The sequence below is a fragment of the Corythoichthys intestinalis genome, chromosome 9 (genome assembly GCF_030265065.1).
Source record: "Corythoichthys intestinalis isolate RoL2023-P3 chromosome 9, ASM3026506v1, whole genome shotgun sequence".
Lineage (NCBI taxonomy): Eukaryota > Metazoa > Chordata > Actinopteri > Syngnathiformes > Syngnathidae > Corythoichthys > Corythoichthys intestinalis.
The window spans coordinates 11337595-11362928 of NC_080403.1; the positions used below are offsets into that span (position 1 = coordinate 11337595).

Consider the following 25334-nt stretch of genomic DNA (forward strand, 5'->3'; position numbering starts at 1 on the left):
GTCTGTTTGCTGTGGCTTGCTCCGCCCTGGGAATTCGATCCGCGAGACGGTCGCCAGACTCAATCGCTGGAACAGCGGTGAGTCTGGAGTTCCAGGCTAGCACTGGACTATAGGCCGCAGCTGTCCTGACTGTATTACGGGATATTTACACCAAAAGATATTACCGATAAAACTTTATTTATTTGACAGTGGCATCACAAGACTGTCTAAGAACAAATGAACCACCATGAAGCTTTGAACCAATTGGCTGCAAATCTTATTGGTTCAAGAAGCTTCATTTGGCCATCACTGCTTCCTTGGGGGTGACAATCAATCTCTGCTACCACCTGCTGTCAACACTGTTGTCATCCAACATGCTTCCAAGCATGCAGTGCAGCGCTACAGATGAAAATAACAATCATAATTCATGTTCTGTGCTGATTATTTCTTCAGTTACTGTCCTAGTTGTTTCATTAACTGCTAGTTATGGTGTTTGGTAACGCTTTATTCGATAGTGGCGCCATGAAACTGTCATAAGTAGGGATAGTAATTGAGAACCGGTTCCGCGTGTTTCAGTTCCATGGAATCGTTTGGGGTTCCCTTATATCTCTTAGATTCCAACCAGCACGTTTTACGTCACTTAACTTACCCATGTTACGCACAGTTGATGCAGCAGGTACGACTACATGATTACTCAAAGAGGGACCACTCACCTAGTATAATTTGAAGAATCGTCGCCGAGTAATTTAGCATTGATTTTCACAGGCCACGTCAATATTTAATTAGACTACTTAAATAAACGGTGATTTTTCCCAAAAAAGTTTATTAATGGGTTTATCGTATTCCTCGTCGAATACTCTATAAGAAAAATATAACATATATGCATCTAAAATAATCCTAAACGATTTTATTAGCAATTTTAATACTCCTGTTAGAAAGGTTCCATGGGTATATGTTCGTTCCCCTGGCAACCGGTCAGTTACTGCTTGTTATTGTCCTACGTCACACGCGCTGCGTATTCTGGGACTGAGAATAGGCATAAGGTGCGCATTTCTAGCAGAGTGCGGCCACCTTCAACGTGTGCGACGAAGTGATAAGCTGTGTGCATTCATGATTGAATGTAAGTATTTCCTCTTCATGTCATAAAGTTCTTATGGTAAGTTGGAGCCGTTATCAGCCCGACCGTTTCTTGTTTTTACTGTTACGTTGGCTGGTTGCTCCCGCTCGTCCTCGCTGCGTCTCCCGCTCGTCCTCGCTGCGTCGAGGAGAGCGTTGTTTACGCTATATTCGTGTTGCACATTTGTGTTAAGAAGGAATGTGTTAGTTTAGCATCTTAAGATGATGTTGTACATCAATATGAGTGTAAAGTGCTCAGTTTTCGCCACTTTTATGGCCAAGATGACGGCACGTTCACGTGCGCACTCGTGCCCCCCCCTACCTTTGTGTTCATTATACTGTGCGAGTCATGTATGTGTGTTACTGACTGACAGTCAATTTGCATTGTTTATTGCATCAGCACTAATATGATGTAATTTTCTTTCCTTTCAGAACCACACATATCACATACAATACATCAACATCTTTCAACGCATGCTCTCATCTGCTCATCGAGTGATTCTCATATCAAGTGCCATTGCCTGTATATAGTTGTGCCTGTTGCCAAGTTGGAATAAAAGTGCCAAAGACCAACTCCACTCTCTGCTCCTTGTGTTTTAACCGACACCCCTAAGCGAATGAACCATAAAATATATTGAATCCAGAACCTCATACAGTCCATTAATTCAAATTAGAATCGATATGAGAATCGATAAAAAATTTAATCGTTAAGCAATATCGATAATGAAATCGGAATTGTAAAAATCTTATCAATTCCCATCCCTAGTCATAAGACCTTCATAATTATGACATGACACTACCATGAGTATTAATGAATACTTATGACAAGATGTCATTTTGTGTCATCCAGCAAATTATCTCACTTTTGAATGGATGTAAAAGATCCGAGCTGGACATTGATGGAGTTAGTGACATCATTTGCTGGATGAGTCTTATCATTAGCATTCATTAATGACCATGATAGCATTATGTCATAATTATGACAGTCTTATGGCAGTCTTACGACACCACTGTCAAATAAAGCGTTTCCTATTAACCCAAATAAATCAACAAATAAGCCGCAATGGACTATAAACCGCAGGATTAAAAATGAGTGAAAAAAGTAGCGGTTTATAGTCGGAAAATGACGTTATGTGGAGCTTTTTTTTTTTTTTTTTTTTTAAGTGTGGTGAGTTCTCTTATTTACAGTGTAATCAATATGTATCATGAGACTGGAGCAAACATACGGGATGTATTTCAGGGAAAAAAATGTAAGTAATAAGGGAGTGTTTCCATAGTCTGTGTGAGCGACTCATTTATCAGTCAAGTTTGTAAAAGTTATCTCGGTATATCTTCCATTCTTTCAACAGTGTTAGAATGATGCAAACTGTGTGACCGTGTTAAACTTGGATTTGTATGTATGGAGAAGCATCTTCTGTGGGTTGCAAAGTGAACATCAGTGAACCTTATGAAAAGCTAGAGTACTCTAGAAAGGGAGAGGATCGTGAAATATTTAGGAATATATAATAGGAAACATTTGTAGTTATTTAAGTGGAAAACTGGAATATTGTTGAGAACACATCCTGTCACACATCGAATGGGGCATTTTATTGTAATTTAAATAAAAACCGTTAGATGGCCCTATAACCAACCAAACACCAGAACAACAAAGAACATGGATCATGGCATGGAATTGTGACCTGGTAGAAAGTTCACGACAAAGTATATGCAAAGACGATATTTTTCTCTGTCATTTTGATTTAACCCAATAAAAAACCTACAATGAGAACACAACCATAAATAAGCACGAATTAAAAACAAAACACATTTGTTCTTGCCTAATAAATGTTCAGTCTAATAGATGAGCTTTTTTTTTTTTTTTTTATCATACATTACCTGTGATTTACGCAGAGAGTGGCTAATGGAGGCAACAATGTAAATAAAGCACTTGTTGTTTTAATGTTTACTCAGAAAGATGCTGTCTGAGTGCAGCCCATTAAAGCACTTGAAAAAAAATGCTTTCATTTACTTTATGTAAAGAGTCATGCAAAAACACTAAAACGGAATCGTTTAAAGTGCATGACAGTGTTTTTGTATATTTTGTTGTATTCATTGGTTTTAATTATTATTCATTGATAGCTGGGGTGTCCAATTTTTTTCTCATACAGCAACTTTCGGAAAGGTTTTTAAATCCATCGCTTGATAAACAAATCGGCTGGAATCGGATAAAAATGATCAGGTTTGTAATGTTTTCCTTTTTTAAATTTAAACTCATTGGCTGCCATTGAAGACGATAGATGTCCTATTTGTTTTGCTTGGAAGGGTAGCAGCAATAGCTGCCAGCTCCCCAGTCAAATTGGATGATAAATCAATGCCAGCCTTCTTAGTTGCAATCTGATCTTTAACTGTAAATGTGAATGATTGAGGGCTATAAACAACAAAATAATTCAGATGTTTATGGATTTTTACAATACTGAAACAAACTGCAGAAGAAATACAAAATGCCCAGCAAAATGCAGAAAAGTCAAGGAAATAACAGCCAAAAGAAAGCTCATTTCATCATATCGGATTATTTTTTAAATATAAATTTATTTATGTAAAACAAGATATAGTGGTACCTCGACTTACGAATATCTCTACATACAGAATTTCAGGTTAAGACGCACCTCAACGGGAGAATGTTGCCTCTTGTTAGGAAAGAAATTTCAGGATACGAAAGACAATGATACAGTATGGCTGGTATCCACAGCTCCCGAAGTTTATTGAACATAACATACTTATAGCTGCTCTGCCATTGGCTATTGCCTGGCATTCTAGTTGGCTAAGAGGGACCTCTACTATATGTGTGTGTATCCCAGCGTCCTCTTCAGTCGCTCCTCATGTCTAATTGTAACATGTATTTGATATTAGGCCTGTCGCGATAACAAATTTTAGTGGGCGATGATTGATCTCATGAATTATTGTGATATGCGATATTATTGCGCCCCCCCCCCCAAAAAAAGAAACAAGTTTACAATAACACAGCAAGAATACAGAGAATACAGTATATATTACTAGATCAAGCACATCCATTTAAACACAAAAAATATTTACTCCTAAATTCAAAAATACTTTTAAAGAAATCATAACTAAAAACAATAGAGTATCCCTCTTTTAAATAAAAGACAACAATATTAGTAACGCACAGAAACACAGAATAAATAAAATGTCTTTTTCAAGAAAAAAATTAAAATTGCACATAGTAACTTAAGCATTTAGGCAAATGAAAACTTTCCCCCTCATAGCTTCTGCTATGGCGTTCCATGTGTAATATTCTGATTGGATGTTTTCCGAGGCACCCTGAAGCGCACGCAACGGTGATGTTGTTTTTTTTTCATGTGATGCGGCAGTGAGAGAGAGACACACGTTGAGGAAGTGTTGTGTTAATAAAAAACAAAGTTGTCAGCATGAAGATGCATCTTCGCTCCGGGTCCGGCACGGTTCTGTGTTGACTGCGTGCCCCGCAGTACGTAAAAAACAGGCAAAACATACCGCCTGCGCACGGCTGCGGGGCCAACTCCGTCCCGTCATAATGTGTCATTGAAAACAAACACAAACACATGGAGTGTGCACTCATCAGAGAAGCAGAGAGAGAGGTGGACTTGATTTGATTGAACTTTGATTGAAGTTTTTCCCCGATTTTTTTTTTTTTGTTGCTTTTACCATGAATTTCCGATTCTATTTAATTAGTTTTAAATTACATGACTTGCATAAAAACTCCCTGTCCATCCTCATAGCTTCTGCCATGGCGTTCTATGTGTAATATTCTGATTGGATGTTTTCCGAGGCACTCCGAAGTGCATGCTACGGTTATGTCGTTTTGCTCATGTGATGCGGGAGTGAGAGAGAGAGACACACAGCCTGCTGAGAGCCACAGGTTGAGGAAGTGTTGTTAGCGCCGTGTGTTAATAAAAACAAAGTTGCCAGCACGTCGTGTGTTTGATATCATTGCCAGAAAAACACACATAATAGGACACCTTGCAGCTTCCTTTTTAATGCTGTCCTTATAATAATGATCTGCTGCATTAGAAATCACTTTGTGACTTTCCACCTCCATGATTAAATGTTCTTCGTTAATGTGGGCTGGTGTTTAAACCATGAATAAGACACTGGGCTGTTGACTCCAGGCCTGGATCCGCCCATTTTGACGGATGCGTCTCCGGCAAAAATAGAAAATGAACTATACCATCCGGCGGGCTCCGGCACGCTGGAGATGGTCCGCGGTCGATATGGAGCACTGATGCGGTCGGTATACGTTGAACAATAGGAAATAATGGGAATGGATTGACTCTGGAGCTATTTTTTGCTGGAGCCGGACCGAACCCGGAAGGATGATGCATCTAGTGTCTTGTGCCCTGAGTCCTTTAGGCATTATAAGGATTTATGTCTGAATTTTGGGGAGCTTGGAAAGGATTAGGGCATTTACATTGAAAACGCGTCTCTACTTGCAGAATTTTTGTTACGAAACTACTTCCAGAAGCAATTAATTCCATAAGTACAGGTGGCACTGTAGTGAAATTCTAGTTTCCAGAGGTGGGTAGTAATGAATTACATTTACTCCGTTACATTTACTCGAGTAACTTTTTGAGAAAAATGTACTTGTAAGGGTAGTTTTACTAAGTCATACGTTTTACTTTCACTTGAGTAGATTTGTGAAGAAGAAAAGCTACTCTTACCCTGCTACTTTGGGCTACACTAGTCGTTACATTTTTCCTCTTTATTCGACATATTGGATTTTACTTTTTTTTTGCCAGATACAACAAGAGTGGCTCAACCAGTTTCACCAATGAGATGTCGCAATAATAATCACATGACCCCATTATACCAATCAGACTCAGGGTTATTTAAATACAGGTGTTTTAGCTCATTTCAATTTATTTTATTTAAATGGGCTATTATTTATTTTATTATGAGTTTATATTTTACAAATTTGATGTAGTATTCATTTATCTTGTACGGTATATTTTATGTTGTATAACTTTAGTTCCTATGTGAATATTAGTTCCTACCTGTTTTGTTGTGGTAGGAGGGTTTTGTATTGAACACGGGGCTGTGTTGGTTATTATTATAGCAGAGAAGACAGCAGTAAATCAACAAAGACAAGTCAACTGTGCCCCGATCTACCACTCAAGAGATCCGATGGACTCAAAAAGTGGGCTACGATTGCATATTAGTTTGAAAATCGACCGGATCCATCGCATTTTTACACAAGTGACTTCGGGTCTGCCCAATCCTAGCTACCGGTAGGAGTATTGACGCAGGAGGGTCGCGTCTTGCGCCAAATAATAAACTCTGCCGTTCTTTTCGCGTGCGTCGTGTTGAGCCGCTTCTGGGACGCGTCTAACACGCGGCTGCACTGCGACAGGTGTGCATTGGCTGATTGACTTTAACGCCCGCGTTTCACTGCATTCTCGCGGCGGCCACGTTGTCGCGCCGTTGACGTTTCTGGGTTATACTGTCCTACCGTGTTGGTCCTCATTATAGTAGAGAAGACGGAGTAAATATAATCTACTCAAAGAAACTGTAACCCGATCGAGTCACAGCCTCGAAAAGTAAGGGTTACATTACGTCAGAAACTCATTCGGTACACCTCCATTCCGAACCGAGCACCACGTACCGAAACGGTCCAATACAAATACATGTACCGTTACACCTTTAGTTCAGTACAATAATAACAGTTCATATTGACAACTTTGTGCTGGGAAAAAAAAATACCATTGTTTAAAAAAAAAAATCAAACATCCTAAGCAGTTACTCACAATGATACTCACGAGTATTCTTTTCACCAAATACTTTTTTTCTTGTAATTGAGTATATTTCTCGGATGACTATTTTTACTTTTATTTGAGTGACTTTTTTTGAAGTAACACTACTCTTACTTGAGTAAATTCTTTGGCTACTCTACCCACCTCTGACATTTTCCTACATAAATGGAAATAATGGAGAGGCACTGTTTAAGTGACAAGCTTAATCTAAGGTTAAAACTGAGAAGTACAACAGAATGCAGGCTGAATTTAGGATTCTTGTGTTTCAGGATTCTCTGCAGGCCGATAAAAACTGGGCTACGGGCCAAAGTTGGCCCACGGCCGTAGTTTGGACACCCCTGATTTACTGATTTGACTTGTGCTTTTGGCAGTTTCAACCCAAAATATGGCAAAAATTTTGAGTTATCAGTTCTATCTAGATTCATTGAAGTGAAATATCAACCTTAGAGTTCTGAGGTTGACGGTTTGAATCTTCAGCCTACATATTTGCATGTTCTTCCTATGGGGCACAAATGTGTAATAAGCAAAGCGAATAATGTGTTGACTCTTCTTTGCTATTTTTTTTTGTTATTCAAGGTAAACATGTTAGTTGTGTGATAAAAGCTAAGATATGTATAAAGTGTTCGCGTTATAATAAGAACACAGTCAGGACATGTTGCTATGTCCTGGCTGTAATCCATGACAAAAATGAATAAAATTCAGTCCTGCACATGTCATTTAAGCCTCCAGCACTCAAAATGCATAATGTTCACCAGCTGCTTGATTGCAGCAGTCTCTCTTTAATCCAGGAAAACGGATATTGCATATCCACCCCCCCCCCCCCCCCCCAAAAAAAATCGAAACACGCAACATTCAGCTCTGCTAACCAATTAAATTGTCTGTCGAGCAGCATATGCCCTCTCCTCGGCCAGAACTGTAAACGGGGGATACGCACACACGGCTGTTGGCAGCAAGGTGTGTGAGTCTTGTTGAGTGTGAAGACGGCGGCAGGTATGTTGAAGAGGGATCATGGGTGTCTCCTTTATCCCAGCGAAGCCAAAATCCTTTCAGGCCCTGCTGTGGGGCCTTCCATTCCACCTGCACCTCCTTGTTCGTTAATGAGGTCGTCTGAAGGTCAGTGAGGGGTGGCAGAGTCGCTGCTGCTGGTTTAGGAGAATACAAATCCAGAAATGTCCAGTATGAATAATCTAGGACTGTGCTTTTGAAAACATTTCCTGATTAATTATTCATCCATTATTCCATCTATTTTCTATAGCATCAGTCAGTCATCATTAAGTTGCACATTCATAATGTATATACAGTGTATCACAGAAGTGAGTACACCACTCGCATTTCTGCAGATATTTCAATATATCTTTTCATGGGACAACACTGACAAAATGACACTTTGACACAATGAAAAGTAGTCTGTGTCCAGCTTATATAATAGAGTTGATTTATTTTCCCCTTAAAATAACTCAAAATATAGCCATTAATATCTAAACCCCTGGCAACAAAAGTGAGTACACCGCATGGGAACTACGTACATCCCTAAATTTCCAAATTGAGTACTGCCTGTCATTTTCCCTCCAAAATGTCATGTGACTCATTGCAGGAGTGTTGTCAGCATTGCAGCAGAAATTGAAGAGGTGGGGCGTCAGCCTTTTAGTGCTCAGACCATACCCCACACTCTACATCAAATTGGTGTGCATGGCTGTCAGCCCAGGAGGAAGCCTCTTCTGAAGATGGTACACAAGAAAGCCCGCAAACAATTTGCTGAAGACATGTCAACAAAGCACATGGATTACTGGAACCATGTCCTATGGTCTGATGTGATGAAGATTAATTTGTCTGGTTCCGATGGTCGCATGTGTGATGGCTACCAGGTGAGGAGTACAAAGATAATTGTGTCATGCCTACAGTCAAGCATGGTGGTGGGAATGACCCCCCCTCATCCCACCCCCACACCTCACCAATCTCTGCAACAATGCTGACAGCACTCCTGTAACGAGTCACATGACATTTTGGAGGGAAAATGACAAGCAGTACTCAATTTGGACATTTAGGGATGTACATAGTTTCTAAGGGGTGTCCTCGATTTTGTTGCCAGGGGTTTAGATATTAATGGCTATATTTTGAGTTATTTTGAGGGGAAAATAAATTAACTCTATTATATTAGCTGCACACAGACTACTTTTCATTGTGTCAAAGTGTCATTTTGTCAGTGTTGTCCCATGAAAAGATACTTAAATATCTGCTGAAATGCAAGAGGTGTACTCACTTTTGTGATACCCTGTATACTTTTTTGTACTTAATTAATAGCCCAAGTAAAGGGGTAATCCCAGAATTAAAGGACGTTTTACTTAAAGGGGAAATTCAGATTCCCTCCTCCCCATTAAGCTAAATCTTTGAGTTAGCGGGGGTTTAATTCGTCGGTGGAGTTGGTTTCAACAAATTCCGCGCAGTTTGTTAGTTATTTGTTAGTTATTTGTTAGTTTCAGGGCTCCAGACTGGCTAAGCAAGTGCGAATCAATGGGGTTTGCTAGTATGTCAATAAAAAAAACAACATATGCACGCACAAGAACCACTGATAACGCATGCAATCAATAGTGTTGGCTATATTTTCAGGATAAAGTTATTAAAACCTACTATTGCATGTCAATAATTGTAGTATGAACAGCAATATTTGTAATCCAGCAGCTCTCCAGGGAACAGGCTGTCTAGGCAAGGAGGATGGAGTGACATCAGATTGTTTTAGTCAATTCTGATTTTTTTTGGTAACAAAAGGGACTGCCCATCCCCCAAATCAATCAACCTAACTCACTGTACTGTTTACTCTTTGACCACAACATCGTTTGAAGAGTAACAGTATATCTGTCAATATCGTTTTTACTGGCATGCTAGCAAATCCCAATGACTCGTGCTAGATTAGCCACCCCGAAGCACTGAAATCAACAAACTGCATGGAATTTGTTGAAACCAATTCCACTGACTAATTAAACCCCTGCTAAGATTAAGCCTAATGTCAAAAATTCTGAACTTCCCTTTAACACTCTTCAGATTTTAAATAACCCACATGCTAACATACAAACTATTTAAAGTCAGTTTACATGTCAAAAAAAAAAAAAAAAAAAAAAAAAAAAAAAACTAGCTGTGGGAGCATTTGTTTTAATAAACGTAATATTTAAAATATTAATTATTATTGGTGGAATGTGAGTCCAGCAACATGCAACAACCTTTTCATTTTTTCTATTATTCTAAAATACTTAAAAGCCTTCATTGAATGTCTCACTCTACCTCATGTGACTGTGTTATGCAGACAATCAGCATAAGGCCATTATTTAAAACATTTTTTTTCTTATTTACATAAGTTTTTCCTCCTGGCTATAATTACAGATTTGCGACTGTTATTGTGCTAAGTACTCAATGTAGCGGTAGTTCTAAAGAGACAAGGCCTATTTTTTAGATTTTAGATTTTGTAAGCCCAAATGTCCCCTAATTCTATAGTTTTCTTGGTACATTATTAAAAAAAAAAAATTAACATGTCCTGTTCAGCTGATTGACACGGAGAATTGGAATCTGAGTGTCTGATTGGTCTGAACAGTTTTAATGTATCACATGGGAGTGTGACATACTCCCATTGTGATCATTCAACGTGCCCCTTTTATTAAAAGAAAGCAGCGAAAAGGAAGGCGTTATGGGGGTACAGAAAAAAAGAAGAAGCGAGAGACAGAGGATGCACAAACAACAACAAGAAATACATTGAACACCTGCACTAACTATGAATATGATGGTGCTATCGTTAGCTAGTTGTATTTCTGGTTGACACCATGTGGGGGGCCTTATGACCAAGAAGAAGGGGGGAGGGGGGCAGCAAGATAAGTGATTGGGAGGAGTGAAGTGTACACAAACCATGTGAGGTGTAGAACCCAGTATTTGTGTGAATCCCTTGTGAGTTTGGATGTGTTGGCATCTTATTCTATGCTGCCTGATCGCTAATCCTGACACCGAGTTTTTCTACTTGAGTGTGTCTAATTGCACATAGTCATGTGCGACTCCCATCAGACATGTGAGAGTCCTGCAGACGAGTGGAAATGCTGCACGGGAGCTGCCCCAGGGCCACGGCCCTTCCCCAGCCAATGGGAGGGGAGGCAGTTCTTTATATTTTGTCTTTGTTTTTGAACACCAAGTTGAAATGTGGTTGGAGTGAATTTATATAATTTGGAATAATGCTGTTAAATAAAAATGAGTAATATCATGTCTTCACGCACCTTTTTGAGTGCAAGCTTTCACAGACATGGCTCTTTCTTTTCCATTCTTGTACAAAGCACTGACTGTAACAAGGTACTCAATTCCTGGCTCCAGGTGGGTGAGCACAGTGGAGTTCTGGTTGCTCTGTACTATCACAGTTGTAGGCGCTCCGCTTGGAATTGCTCCGTACTCCACTGTGTATCTCTCAATCAGAGATGGCTGCAGGGGACCCCAACTCACTCGGGTCTGACGGGGGACAGATTCAGACACCGAGACCACGGCTGGGCTTAAAACCTCTGAGGGTGATGCAGACAGCAACAACATGATGGTTATCATAAGAAAGAATCCAAAACACATACTTGAACTTTATAGGGCTGTTGTGTTACTTTAAAATTGCCACAAAAGTTTTATGATGGATTTTGTTTAGGCTTGTATGAAAGAATGCATTCATTTCACTTTGATTTTTAATTTTAAATAACAAGGAAGGAAACCATCGGCGTGCAACCAATGACATTTAACTTGAGTGTTTCCGGCAGTCTAATTTTCAGGAGATCACATCACTGTCCTTAAGCATTGATGCAGTATTAACATTCTTACCGGGAAGTGTAGTAAAGCTCACTGTGAGGGTGTTGAAAAGCCTCTGGTTGGACTCGGGTCGCAGGAAGGCGGAATAGGTCGTCCCAGGTCTCAGTTTGGTCAGCTCCACTGAGCTGGACTCTCCACGGAGGATACGTTTATCCTCTGGATTTGTATTCGCAATGGCGTTATACCACAGCTCATAGTAGCCACCAAGTGTGCTTAAAACAGGGCGCCACTGCAGTACAGCACTGGTGGATGTTATGTCAATGGCACGAAGTCGCTCAGCTCGAATGATTCCTTCAGTTGAGAAAAAGAATAAAAGAATCCGATTAATTATATATGGAAAACAGCATAAAGATTGAGCTTTAATGACCACTGATTTAACGGAAAGATGTTTTTAGATTCAAGGGTTTTTGGGTTACGAGCCAAATGAAATTCAAGACACCACTGGAAATGTACAATACAATGTTTAAGCAAATGCATACATACGGATAATGGCTGCTCTCATTTCTTCTGTGATGATGTCAATGTTGTCTATGTCCACAGAGTAGAGATGTGACTCTATAGGAGGTGAGACGGCACGCTGCAACACCTGGAAGTTTCCATGCACGGTGGACACAATTAACACAGAAACCCCTTGCACCTTCAGCTGCGCTATTGGCTCTTCCACCTCGCCCAGCTCGACACCATCCGTCAGCCAGAGCATAACCTTGGGCACACGCGTATCTGTCAGAAGCTGCTGGGCCACTTTTAGTGCCGCTTCCGTGTTGGTGCTTCCGTGCAACTGTGTGATGCCGAGCAGTGCTTTCTGAAGACTTCTCTGATTGCTGTGAACATCCAAGCCGAACTCCAGATTCGGATCAGTCCCCACCTGCAGCAGCCCAACCCTGACGTGGCCACGGCCAAGCGTGAAGGGCCGAAGAAGCTTAGCAGTGAAGCCTAGCATCTGGGAGAACTCATAGTTGGCCACGCTTCCCGAAGAGTCCAATAAGAGGAGAATGTCGCCCTCACAGCAGTTCAACACTAAAGATGAGACAGAACACAGCAAATGCAGTTTAATTTGAAGTTGCTTAAAAAAAAGAATTTGGAATCCAAGACATAACTGAAGTGTAAAAAAATCAATTTTATTTTAAGATTATCCACCCATTTCTGAATTGCTTAGGATCACGGGTGAGTTGGAGCTTAAGCAGCTGTCTTAGGTAAAAGGTGGACGACATACACCCTGTGCAGGTCACAATGCAGTCAGTCATACATACAGTATATATACAGTATATGGAAGTGGACATCTAGTATTATTGGAAAGTGCCCCAATAAGGCACTCAAAATGCTGGCTAAGAAATTCAGCAAGTACTAACTTGAACATCTACTCGTGACAAACTGATTTAAATACATGGCAGCATAATGAAAAGATTCATACTATTGGACGTCTATCATCTTCACTAGCACTTAAAGAGTTAACCAATGGCAGAATAAACAAAGCAACTTTTCACACAAAAGAAAATATCAGCAATTTAGAAGCATTTAAATATAGAAACTCTGGTGAGTACAGAAATTTAACTGTCAACCATACAAGGTGGCAGAAAAAAAGTTCTACTGGAATAACTATGGTTTTTTTTCCTGTTGACAAAGCAATGGCTTATCAAGACATGATTACAATGATTTTTCATGAACGTGACGATACAGTTAGCTTTAAAAGCCAGAGAAAAAAAATGCTCTTTTGTATATGGCGGAAAACTGCTCTTGCACCCCTCTTTAAAATAAACTGCTGTATTTTAAGACAAAGAAACTGTTGTGTTTGATAGAACAATATGTATATATGCTGCCATAGCAGTTTCATGGCGCATTATGCCCCTGGATTATTTTTAATTTGTTCGTTTTACCACGGAGACTCTCGTTTACAGACACTGCGCAACTGCTTTTGTTTCAACCTAGCCATAAAAAGAAGGTAAGTCATTAAATATTTATTTTATTAAATGTCTATCATTTTTAGCTTAGAATTATTAATTGCTGTCTAATATTTAGTTAAAAAAATACTTTATAAAATTATCCACTCGCGTATTTTAAACTTTTAAACAAATGACTTCACAATGAAAAAAATAACGTCTGTAAATAGGTCACGGATATCTACCTCATAAGTATCGCTTAATTGTATTTTTTTTGTATTTTACTGTCGCATTTCCCCCGATATTTTAGATGATAAATAATCGATCCAAACAAAGAAAAAAAAAAAAAAACGTTTAAAGGGTATATATTTCATGCTGCTGGTCTCTATTTTTCTTCACATCGTTTTTTTTTTGGCGTGCCCGATCAGACTCCTTTTTTTCCATTGAGCCTGTGCACAAACTCGCAGTCCGACATGCACTGAGAAAACTGACCCGCATGCGCAGAAGCATCAAAACAAATGACTACTAATACTAGCTCTATGTCATTCTCGGGGGATCATATTTTGTTTTAAAAAAAGAGGACACAAATACCAGACATAAATAATCACATTTAGTCTCATATTTAAAATTTATAAGGATTGATAGAACGCATGCACGCACACACATGCGATCAGTTTGTCCCAACTCTCGGTCACGTAAGCAATATTGAAATACAATACTGCTCATTTGACGCACAGAAAGAAAACCGAGCATTCTCAGACTTACCCCCCTCTTCCCTAAAAGCCGAGTTCAAGCTAGGCACTAACGCTAATGTACAGCTCCATCCTGCCGTCCTCCGTGCCTCTTGCTCTTTGCTGACGTAATCTCTACATGAATTCCGATTTGGGAGAGCTGACAGTTCAGACCGTAGCCATTCTGGGAAAATGTGGCCCAGATCGGATTTTAACCACATATGAAAGTGATTTAGATCGGATTTTAAATGGTCCACTTTTATGTGAACTGTCCAGCTCAGACCGTCAAGTTAATGCCTCATTCGAGTTGGAAAAACACGAAAAAATCAGATTTGTGCATTAAGACCTGCTGTATGAACCCAGCCTATCTTTCCTGGTCATTTTTTTTCACTTTTTGACAAACTCTAGCGTGACGTTCTGTCATAGATGGGGGGCTGCGTGACGTCATCACTTTAAATTATTATCTCAACATGGACTTCACTATCACTGTCTGATGGAGACGTTTATGATCTCAGTTTCTCAAAAAGATAGCAGCACCAACGAAAAGTATTACAGCACAAATGAAGCATAAACGATTGACACCATTTGTAGCCATTTTCGAACAAAATGGGTGGCTGGTTGACCTCAGCACAACACAAACTAGCACAAACGTAGCACAAACGATTGACATCATTTCATTTTTTTTTTTTTTTTTAAATAAATTTGCCTCTGACGGGAGTGCCAACTTCACAAAGGTTAAGCACATCTAAATGCCAGGAAATAAAGACGCATATGTTAATGACTTTTTCATATTAACTTTTCAGATCTCAAAGAATTCAAAGGGGTTTTAGAAGACCAATTAGCCTCACATGTAGCATGTGTATTTGCATAGTCTGCATCTTCCATTTGAGAAGCCTCAGCGGAACCAAAGAGATATATTTTTTTGCAGTAATTGCCCACAATCATTAATTTTTTATAGTGGGAAGGTAAAGCAACCGTAAAAGAGTGAAAAATGCTCATAAAACAAATAGCTTTAGGGATTTAAGAGAAAAAGCTGGATAGAAAACAAATCCGGACCTAGACAAAACAAGAGCTGATTGATCTTCTTGATGGAGATGCTTGAATGAATTGTTGCTTTCAACCAAAACGAAGGCAGAATCTCAGCATTTCATCTGCTAGCATGAGAGATTCTGGAAAAATCCAAAGGGGAGACAAAACTTTTGGGACACCTCCTTGCCATCATAAGCTACAAATACTCAAAAACACACACACACAAAAAAACAACTTTTAAAACCTCCTGTGTTTCAGGAAGTCTTTGCTCGAATCTGTTGTTGGAATTTGTGTCCATATTTGATGGCAAAATCACAATTAGGGATTCATTGAAATTCATGTTTCATAAAGAGCAGTAAAGTCGACTCTCCATTCACTCATTTTGGTTCGCAGGTCACATTTATGGCAATTAGATCTAATGTGAACCAGATTAGTTGATTTCTTGCCAAATAAGTTAACTCACTGGTTGGCATTGACTAATCCATTTTGACACAACATTCATTCGCCCCCTCCGCATCAAAATGGATTGGACGTCAGTGGCGTCAACGGCAGTGAAAGATGAGCAATCCCCGCTGGTCTTTCCTGTGAAATGAATTGGGCGTCTATTATTGTCAATGGCAGGGAGGGAGTCCTGTAAATCATTTTTGCGGGGTATTTCCGGGCTGCTTTCTGTTGATTTTTGGCCATTTCCTCATTATTTCCTATAGATTTGGTGTCACTTCCTGTTAGTTTGGGGCAATTTTGGGTCACTTCCTTGTTAATTCATTGGCTGCCATTGACGGTGTTAGACGTCCCATCCATTTTGACAGCAAAGGGACGGATGAATGTTTGTAAAATGATCCTTAGTTTTTAGCGGTTAATGGGGAGCAGAACCCGCCGCGATAAGTGAAAAAACGCAAAGTAGCGCCCGTCCCCCCTAAAACAATATTTTTTGGGTGTGTTCAATGTCTTTATTCAGATTTAACATTGACAGAGATATATAGAACAAATGTTTGTCACTTTTTCCCTCCCAAAGTACGGTATGATTTTAAAAAAATGTATATACTGTATATATTTTAATAAATGTTTTTTAAGCACTTCAAATGTAATATTTATGATAAGTTTTAAACATGTTACTGTCCCACCTAATTATTTTTAAACATGAATGATGCAGAAAAATGCTTGGCTTTATTAAATGCTTCATTGAGTGAGCTGCAAGATGCTCACTTATACACAATGAGTTGCCAAAGCAACTGTTTAACAAGTTAAACGATGATTGACGCATGCAGCGCTTTGAATTTCGCTTCTCTGGCAACATCAATCATGAAACGTCTGTTAATCCTCATTAACTTTAATAAGCAACTAAGGGAGTAAGACTGAGACTTCGCGATCGGCTCAGGACAACTCATGTTTTTTTTAAAACATTTTTTTTTAATTGAGAAAAAAATCCGCGATGGACTGAGGGTGCGAAGTTTGAAGCGCGAAGTAGCGAGGGATCACTGTATCTGCGGACACTAAAGTGAGCCAAGTGCAGTAGTGCACGCACTCGATCACACAATTCTATGTGACTTTGTATGTACAGTATGAATGACCTACAACGTGCCCATGTGGTAGAACAACCCCATGGGCCGGATTGGACCCTCGGTGGGTCGGTTCTAGCCCACGGGTCGTACATTTGACACCACTGAACTAATTGGTTCAACCCCTTTTTTGATAATGGGATGTGTTGATACTGTTAGTTAGCTGATTAGACGCAGACTGTGGACAAGCTTGTTTTCTTAACATTAGCTTGCATTACCAAGTATATAACCAGTAGTGGATGAAGTACTTTTTTTTTTTTTTTTTACCTAAGTACAGATACAGGTGCAGAGAATTACTGTTAAGTAAAAGTACAAGTATCTAAGAAAAATGTACTGAAGTAAAAGTACAGAAGTACTTTAAGTGCTTTGAAATTTACTTTACAAGTAAAAAGTAAAAGTATTTTCTCCCGACTGCACTGTAAACAAGAGCCTAACAAGCGCAAAAACTCCAAAACTTAACTTAATGGCAGATTGCAAGCAACCATCAGGTTCATACCGCCACCTACCGTACAAGAGTGTGGTGGTTTTAATTGGTCAGTATCTATTTCACCTGCCTAATCTTGCTTGTACTCGTGTTGCTGCCGCCAGTGCTCAGCTACGGTATAGTTGCACAGGCTTATCGATTGCGCAGGAAACATGAAAACAAAACTATCAATTCATAATGAGAAAAAAAGACAACAAACAAAAGTAATGTGTAATGCTGATGCCAATTTGAAAAGTAGAGGAGTAAAAAGTACAGATAAGAGTAACTCCTGTAAAATGTAGTTAAGTATACTGTACGTAAGTAAAAAGGCCCACTTCATATTTGTACTCAAGTAAGGTACCGATACACAAAAATGTATTTAAGTTCAGTAACAAAGTACTTTTACTTCGTAACATTCCACCCCTGACTTTAACATACATTAAAAAATACAGCTGTGAGCAATAACGGCTAACATCAAAGCAAAGCAGAGCACAGAACGGGCAACAAATTATTATGCTTTTAGAGAGTCACTGCATCACTCTGGCACATAAAGAGTACTGAGAGTTTCTGAGTCATGAGTTGATGGACATACTTCTAAAAATATGTCTGGAATTAAAAAAGTGAGATATCATGAGAAATGACAGAAGGAAATGAAGCCGCCACCAGCCTGGAACAATAGGAAGTAGTAATAAATACTTCTTTCATTATGTCTTTTGAGAATCCATCATTGGAATAGCGTAAAGTATTTAGATGAATGGAAACTATTCATTAAACGGTTCAGTCTGCCTTTGGTTGCCATAACTTGTTCATGTTCATTACTTAACCCTGAAGCAACATCAGCAGCAGCAGCATTATTTTGTTGTTGTTCTCAATTACAATAACCATGACAAAGTGATACGGTACTATATTTTGCATCTGAATATTATTGAAAATAGAATACAACCCATACACCCTTAGGTCTAAACATGTTGCATCATACTGTATATGCCAACATGTGAGCCTCATAAGAAGATGAAATATATTATTTACAATGGCTGTGAGACTACAGCAGTGCAGTGAACAAATGATACAGTACAGTAATGACTTCATTGTACAAAAGCAACAAGCAACAATGTGTAACTAATCTCCTAAACTCATCGTAACATCAATAACTCATACCCTCAGCTGCAGTTTTCAATAAATGTTATTTGTTGAGTGTCAGAAAGTGACAAATACACACACACAAAAAAGGTTTTGATACACCTTATCAACCTGTGGACCGGTGAAGTGTCTCAAAAGTTTTGAAAAAGGGGTGTATGTTAGAGATATTCATTAAAAGTACTAGTACCCATACTTCCCATGTATTTGTTTCAAACAAATATAAATGTCTGAATAATAACTCCGAACACAATTTCGTGTGGTCTTTTACCATTCATTTTCAGCCAAACATAGCAAAACACATTTGGCCAGGCATTAATATGAATACGGAATACTGCTACTTTGGGTACACCAGCAGAGTAAAAGCTATTCCAAAAATTGGATATACTGCATTTAAGCAACAGGTATTTGAACACAAACGTTTAGGTCACTGCGATTGGCCGGCAACCGATTTAGGGGGTACCCCACCTACTGCCCATAGTTAGCTGGGATAGGTTTCAGCACCCCTGCGACCCTCGTGAGGTTAAACGGCTCGGAAGATGAATGAATGAACATTTGGGCAACATTTACAGACAGATAATATCACAAGGCTGACAGAAATATGGTACGTATATTCTTAGTCTTCTGCAAAGAATGACAAACACTTGTGCTTAAGAGGTTTAACCGTCTCAATGTACTTTGTAAATAGGTATGTTTGTATTATATTGCCCACAGGAGGACAACACGCTCTTATTTGGAAATGCTGCATATTCTTACTTTCTAATTAATGTTGTCAGTATGGAATGCTTTTGTGAAGTACTATATTATAGTAAGATTTTACAGTTGAAATGTGTCTTTGATGTCTATAACTGTTATTGACAATGAATGAGTTAAATAAAATAAAAACATTTTTTATATACAGTGGGGCAAATAAGTATGTAGTCAACCACCAATTGTGCAAGTTCTCCTACTTGAAAATATTAGAGAGGCCTGTAATTGTCAACATGGGTAAACCTCAACCATGAGAGACAGAATGTGAAAAAAAAAAACTGAAAATCACATTGTTTGATTTTTAAAGAATTTATTTCCAAATTAGAGTGGAAAATATGTATTTAGTAACCTCCAAACAAGCAAGATCTAACAAGGTCTAAGGAGGCTCCACTCGTTACCTGTTTTAATGGCACCTATTTTAACTCATTATCGGTATAAAAGACACCTGTCCACAATGTCAGTCAGTCAGTCACACTGCAAACTCCACTATGGCCAAGACCAAAGAGCTGTCGAAAGACAACAGAGACAAAATTGTAGTCCAGCACCAGGCTGGGAAGCCTGAATCTGCAATAGGTAAAACACTTGGTGTAAAGAAATCAACTGTGGGAGCAATTATTAGAAAATGTAAGACATACAAGACCACTAATAATCTCCCTCGATCTGGGGCCCCATGCAAGATCTCACCCCGTGGCGTCAAAATGATAACAACAACGGTGAGCAAAAATCCCAGAACCACACGGGGGGACCTAGTGAATGACCTGCAGAGAGCTCGGACCACAGTAACAAAGGCTACTATCGGTAACACAATGCGCCGCCAGGGACTCAAATCCTGCACTGCCAGATGTGTCCCCCTGCTGAAGAAAGTACACGTCCAGGCCGGTCTGCGGTTAGCTAGAGAGCATTTGGATGATCCAGAAGAGGACTGGGAGAATGTGTTATGGTCAAATGAAACCAAAATAGAACTTTTTGGTAGAAACACAGGTTCTCGTGTTTGGAGGAGAAAGAATACTGGATTGCATCCGAAGAACACCATACCCACTGTGAAGCATGGGGGTGGAAACATCATGCTTTGGAGCTGTTTTTACGCAAAGTGGCCAGGACGACTGATCAGTGTAATGGAAAGAATGACTGGGGCCATGTATCGAGAAATTTTGAGTGAAAATCTCCTTCCATCAGCAAGGACATTGAAGATGAGACGTGGCTGGGTCTTTCAACATGACAATGATCCCAAACACACAGCCAGGGAAACAAAGGAGTGGCTTCGTAAGAAGCATTTCAAGGTCCTGGAGTGGTCAGTCTCCAGATCACAACCCCATAGAAAATCTGGGGAGGGAGTTGAAAGTCCGTTTTGCCCAACGACAGCCCCAAAACATCACTGCTCTAGAGGAGATCTGCATGGAGGAATGGGCCAAACTACCAGCAACAGTGTGTGATAAGCTTGTGAAGAGTTACAGAAAACGTTTGGCCTCCGTTATTGCCAACAAAGGGTACATAACAAAGTATTGAGATTAACTTTTGGTATTGACCAAATACTTATTTTCCACCATGATTTGCAAATAAATTCTTTAAAAATCAAACAATGTGATTTTCTGTTTTCTTTTTTCTCCATATTCTATCTCTCATGGTTGAGGTTCACCCACGTTGACAATTACAGGCCTCTCTAATATTTTCAAGTGGGAGAACTTGCACAATTAGTGGTTGGCTGAATACTTATTTGCCCCACTGTATTCATACAAACACACACGCACATTATATACAGTGCTGGTCCAAATTATTATCACCCCTGCAATTTTGTCAGATGATGCTGAATTTCTCCCAGAAAATGATGGCAATTACATATACTTTGGTAGTAATATCTGTCCTGTGTCCTTGTGTGTACCACATTGATCATGGAGAAAAGAAAGAAGACCAAAGAACTGTCTGAGGACCTGAGAAGCAAAATTGTGAGGAAACATGGGCAATCTCAAGGCTACAAGTCCATCTCTAAAGACATGAATGTTCCTCTGACATCAATAAGTGTAAAGCCCATGGCACTGTGGCTAACCTCTCTAAATGTAGACGGAAAAGAAAAATTGACGTGGATAAAGTGGATAAAGAACCTCAACTAACATCCAAACAAGTTCAAGCTGTCCTGCAGTCCGAGGGTACAAAATTGTCAACCCGTACTATCCGTCGGCATCTGAATGAAAAGGGACTCTATGGTAGAATACCCAGGAAGACCCCACTTCTGACTGAGAGACATAAAAAAGTCAGGCTGGAGTTTGCCAAAACGTACCTGAGAAAGCCAAAAACGTTTTGGAAGAATGTTCTCTGGTCAGATGAGACAAAAGTAAAGCTTTTTAGGAAAAGGCATCAATATGGAGTTTACAGGAAAAAAAACGAGGCCTTCAAAGAAAAGAACACGGTCCCCACAGTCAAACATGGCGGAGGTTCCCTGATGTTTTGGGGTTGCTTTGCTACCTCTGGCACTGATTGTTTGACAATGTACATGGCATTATGAAGTCTGAAGACTATCAACAAATTTTGCAGCATAATGTAGGGCCCAGTGTGAGAAAGCTGGGTCTCCCTCAGAGGTCATGGGTCTTCCAGCAGGACAATGACACAAAACACACTTCAAAAAGCACTAGAAAATGGTTTGAGAGAAAGCAACGGAGACTTATAAAGTGACTAGCAATCAGTTCAGACCTGAATCTCATAAAGCACCTGTGATCTGAAAATGGCAGTTTGGAGAAGGCACCCTTCAAATCTCAGCGGCCTGGAGCAGTTGGCCAAAGAATAATGTTCTAAAATTTTAGCAAAGAAGAAACTCATTGATGGATACCAGAAGCGGTTGTTCGCAGTTACAGTATTTTGTCTGAAGGTTGTGCTACCAAGAATTAGGCTGAGGGTGCCAATACTTTTTTCTGGCCCATTTTTGGAGTTATGGGTAAAATGATAATGATTTACTCCCCCCCCCGCCCCCCCCATTTTCTTTTGTGTTTTTTCATTGCAAGCAAAAAAAAAAAAAAAAAAAAAAAAAAAAAAAAAAAAAGAAGAAGAAGAAGCTATTACTACCAAAGCATTTGTAATTGCAATCATTCTCTGGGAGAAATCTGACAGAATTGCAGGGGTGCCAGCACTGTTTATGTGTGTATATACAGTATATGTATATACTGTATATACACTTATAGTCATGGAAATCACAACCAAAATAGCTCAATTTATCAAATCGTTATGGAAGCTCAACTTTATTTTTTCTGTAAGTTTATTTACGTAAAAATATTTTTAAACGTATTTTGTTTGCATCCTTATTTGTGCTGCACAAATGATTTCTGATTTTTCTTTTTTCCCCCTTTGTTTTGTTGAAACCACTTCTGTACTATTAACCCTTTTAAATAGCTATGATGTTGGGATAGCTTGGTTCATATAGAGGGACAAACAGTTTGGATGCGCCCCCTCAAATTAAAACACTCCCATCGTATCGGATCATGATTCGGTATTCGCAGATCCTCAAAATCAGGTGACTCGACTCACTTGATAAAATATGTGATCAGGACATCCGTACTTGATACCGAAGTCAGCTCTTTAATTGAATGTCATTATACCGAGCAGGTGAACCTACTGAAGTGGCAGTCGAGAAGAAACGACTTTCTTCAGCGGGGGGAAAAAACAAAGATCATTGAAAACAGACTAATCTTGAGTTTGCTCACCGCCTGGCCTCGCTCACCTGCGTCAGGTAACTCAACAACCTGCAAAATGCCGCGCTGCAACATCGCCCACAGAAAAACACAACCGGGCAAAATAGTCTTCATCCTCTTGAAGATGGTCATACGCTGCATAACTTTTCTCCCTTATGTCTGTTGAAATTTTGATTAGCAATGTTCGTGCTTACCTCCTCCTTTCTCCTCCTCCTGTCGTCCAGGAAGTATCAACAGTGTTAAAAAAATCCACAGCGTCAGGACGCGCTGTCTCGCTGTACCAACATGCAACTGGCACTCATTGCCCGCGGCAATTCAGTGATTCATTACAAGTCTAATGAGCAAGTAATGAGTACATTTAAAACGGCTTCTAAATGTACACGTGTACACAATTATGAACGGGGCGGACGCTCTGTCACACAAAACGCATATCACGCTCATTTACTGCAGTTCTCTTGATATTCATAATGTGTTCTCTTTCTTTACGAGGAAATGACATGGAACCAATAATGCATTTATTCTTTGAATGTGCAAAAACAAAACAATTTTAGAGTGGATGCTTTTAAATTTAAAACCTTTTTTGCATGGTTCTACTAGCCCCTATGATTTGAATTTAAAAGACCCTATTTGTTACTACACTTAAACCAGAGAAATTTGTTGAAAGTTTTGAATATTTAATACATTTTAATATCATGATAATAATAATAATAATAAAAAATTAATTTTATAATTCTTTATTCTATTTTTTGTGTGTTTACGAACAAAAGAAAACAAAGAAAACTCCAATATTTGCATTTTTCCAGTCAGAAATAGATTATACAGTTTATCACAAAAGTGAGTACACCCCTCGCATTTCTGCAGATATTTAAGTATATCTTTTCATGGGACAACACTGACAAAATGACACTCTGACACAATGAAAAGTAGTCTGTATGCAGCTTATATAATAGACTTCATTTGTTTTCCCCTCAAAATAACTCAAAATATAGCCTGGCAACAAAAGTGACTACACCGCTTGGGAACTAAATACATTCCTAAATGTCCAAATTGAGTACTGCTTGTCATTTTTCCTCCAAAATATCATGTGACTCCTTACAGGAGTGCTGTCAGCATTGTTGCAGAGACTGGAGAGGCGGGGGTCAGCCTGTTAGTGCTCAAACCATATGCCATACTCTACATCAAATTGGTGTGCATGGCTGTCACCCTAGGAGGAAGCCTCTTCTGAAGACGTTACACAAGAAAGCCCGCAAACAGTTTGCTGAAGACATGTCAACAAAGCACATGTATTACTGGAAGCATGTAGGAAGATTCATTTGTTTGGTTCCGATGGTCTCAAGCATGTGTGACGGCAACCAGGTGAGGAGTACAAAGATAAGTGTGTCATGCCTAGAGTCAAGCATGGTGGTGGGAATGACCCCCCCCCCCCCCCCCCCCACACACACACACACACAACTCTTCAATCTCTGCAGCAATGCTGACAGCACTCCTGTAATGAGTCACATGACATTTTGGAGGGAAAATGACAAGCAGTCCTCAATTTGGACATTTAGAGATGTACATAGTTACCATGCGGTGTACTCACTTTTGTTGCCAGGGGTTTAGATATTAATGGTTATATTTTGAGTTATTTTGAGGGTTATAAGCTGCACACAGACTACTTTTCATTGTGTCAAAGTGTCATTTTGTCAGTGTTGTCCCATGAAAAGATATACAGTACTTAAATATCTGCAGAACTGTACATACAGTGTATGGTGGAAAACACTCAAGTGACTTGAAGTTCCGCTCTGAGACTCCCATTTTGGCCAAATTTCAAAATTGTCCTATATGCATGTGTTATTGGAAAGCTTAAAATCTCAATTTTCTGGGGGGAAGAAAAATATTGAACAGCAGGACATTTAAAAATATATATATACTGTATATATATTAATATATTATATTAAAAATAATATTTATATAATATAAAAATATTATATATATATATATATATATATACATATAATATATACATTATATATATTAGGGCTGTCAAACGATTAAAATTTTCAATCGAGTTAATTACAGTTTAAAAATTAATTAATCGTAATTAATCGCAATTAATCGCAATTCAAACCGTCTATAAAATATGCCATATTTTTCTGTAAATTATATATATATTCTGTAAAATAAATTGTTGGAATGGAAAGATAAGACACAAGATGGATATATACATTCAACATACGGTACATAAGGACTGTAGTGGGCATTTCACTCTACTGTCATTTAAATCTGTCTATGCTGTCCTCACTCCGAAGCGTCTACTTTTTCCAAAGCTAGACAGCTAGTGAACGACGCCTTAATAATTCTTCTTCCTTTTTCATCTGATTTATTAATAAAATGGCCTCAAACCATTGTCCTCTTTAGACCGTCGTAAAACTACAA

General features: G+C 39.1%; 2 protein-coding genes across 3 annotated transcripts in view; one reads left to right on the plus strand and one right to left on the minus strand.

The window, feature by feature from the left end:
* Positions 1–7709: 7709 nt before the first annotated feature.
* On the minus strand, positions 7710–23079 carry LOC130922351 (von Willebrand factor A domain-containing protein 1-like). Of its 2 annotated transcripts, none has more exons than XM_057847087.1 (5): positions 22946–23079; positions 12177–12710; positions 11706–11984; positions 11129–11404; positions 7710–8017 (listed from the first exon to the last, which is right to left on the minus strand). In XM_057847087.1, exons 1-5 carry the CDS (start codon positions 23055–23057, stop codon positions 7740–7742), a joined length of 1479 nt encoding a protein of 492 aa, XP_057703070.1. In that variant the 5' UTR covers positions 23058–23079; the 3' UTR covers positions 7710–7739. The 2 variants fall into 2 exon arrangements, with proteins under 2 accessions (XP_057703070.1, XP_057703069.1); XM_057847086.1 differs by having other exon boundaries at positions 7710–8020.
* LOC130922352 (transmembrane protein 88) overlaps positions 22830–25334 on the plus strand; it is a 74806-nt gene continuing 72301 nt past the window's right edge. The window contains exon 1 of the mRNA XM_057847089.1: positions 22830–22954. The gene's annotated coding sequence lies outside the window, so the exon portion shown is untranslated. The remainder of the gene's footprint in view (positions 22955–25334) is intronic.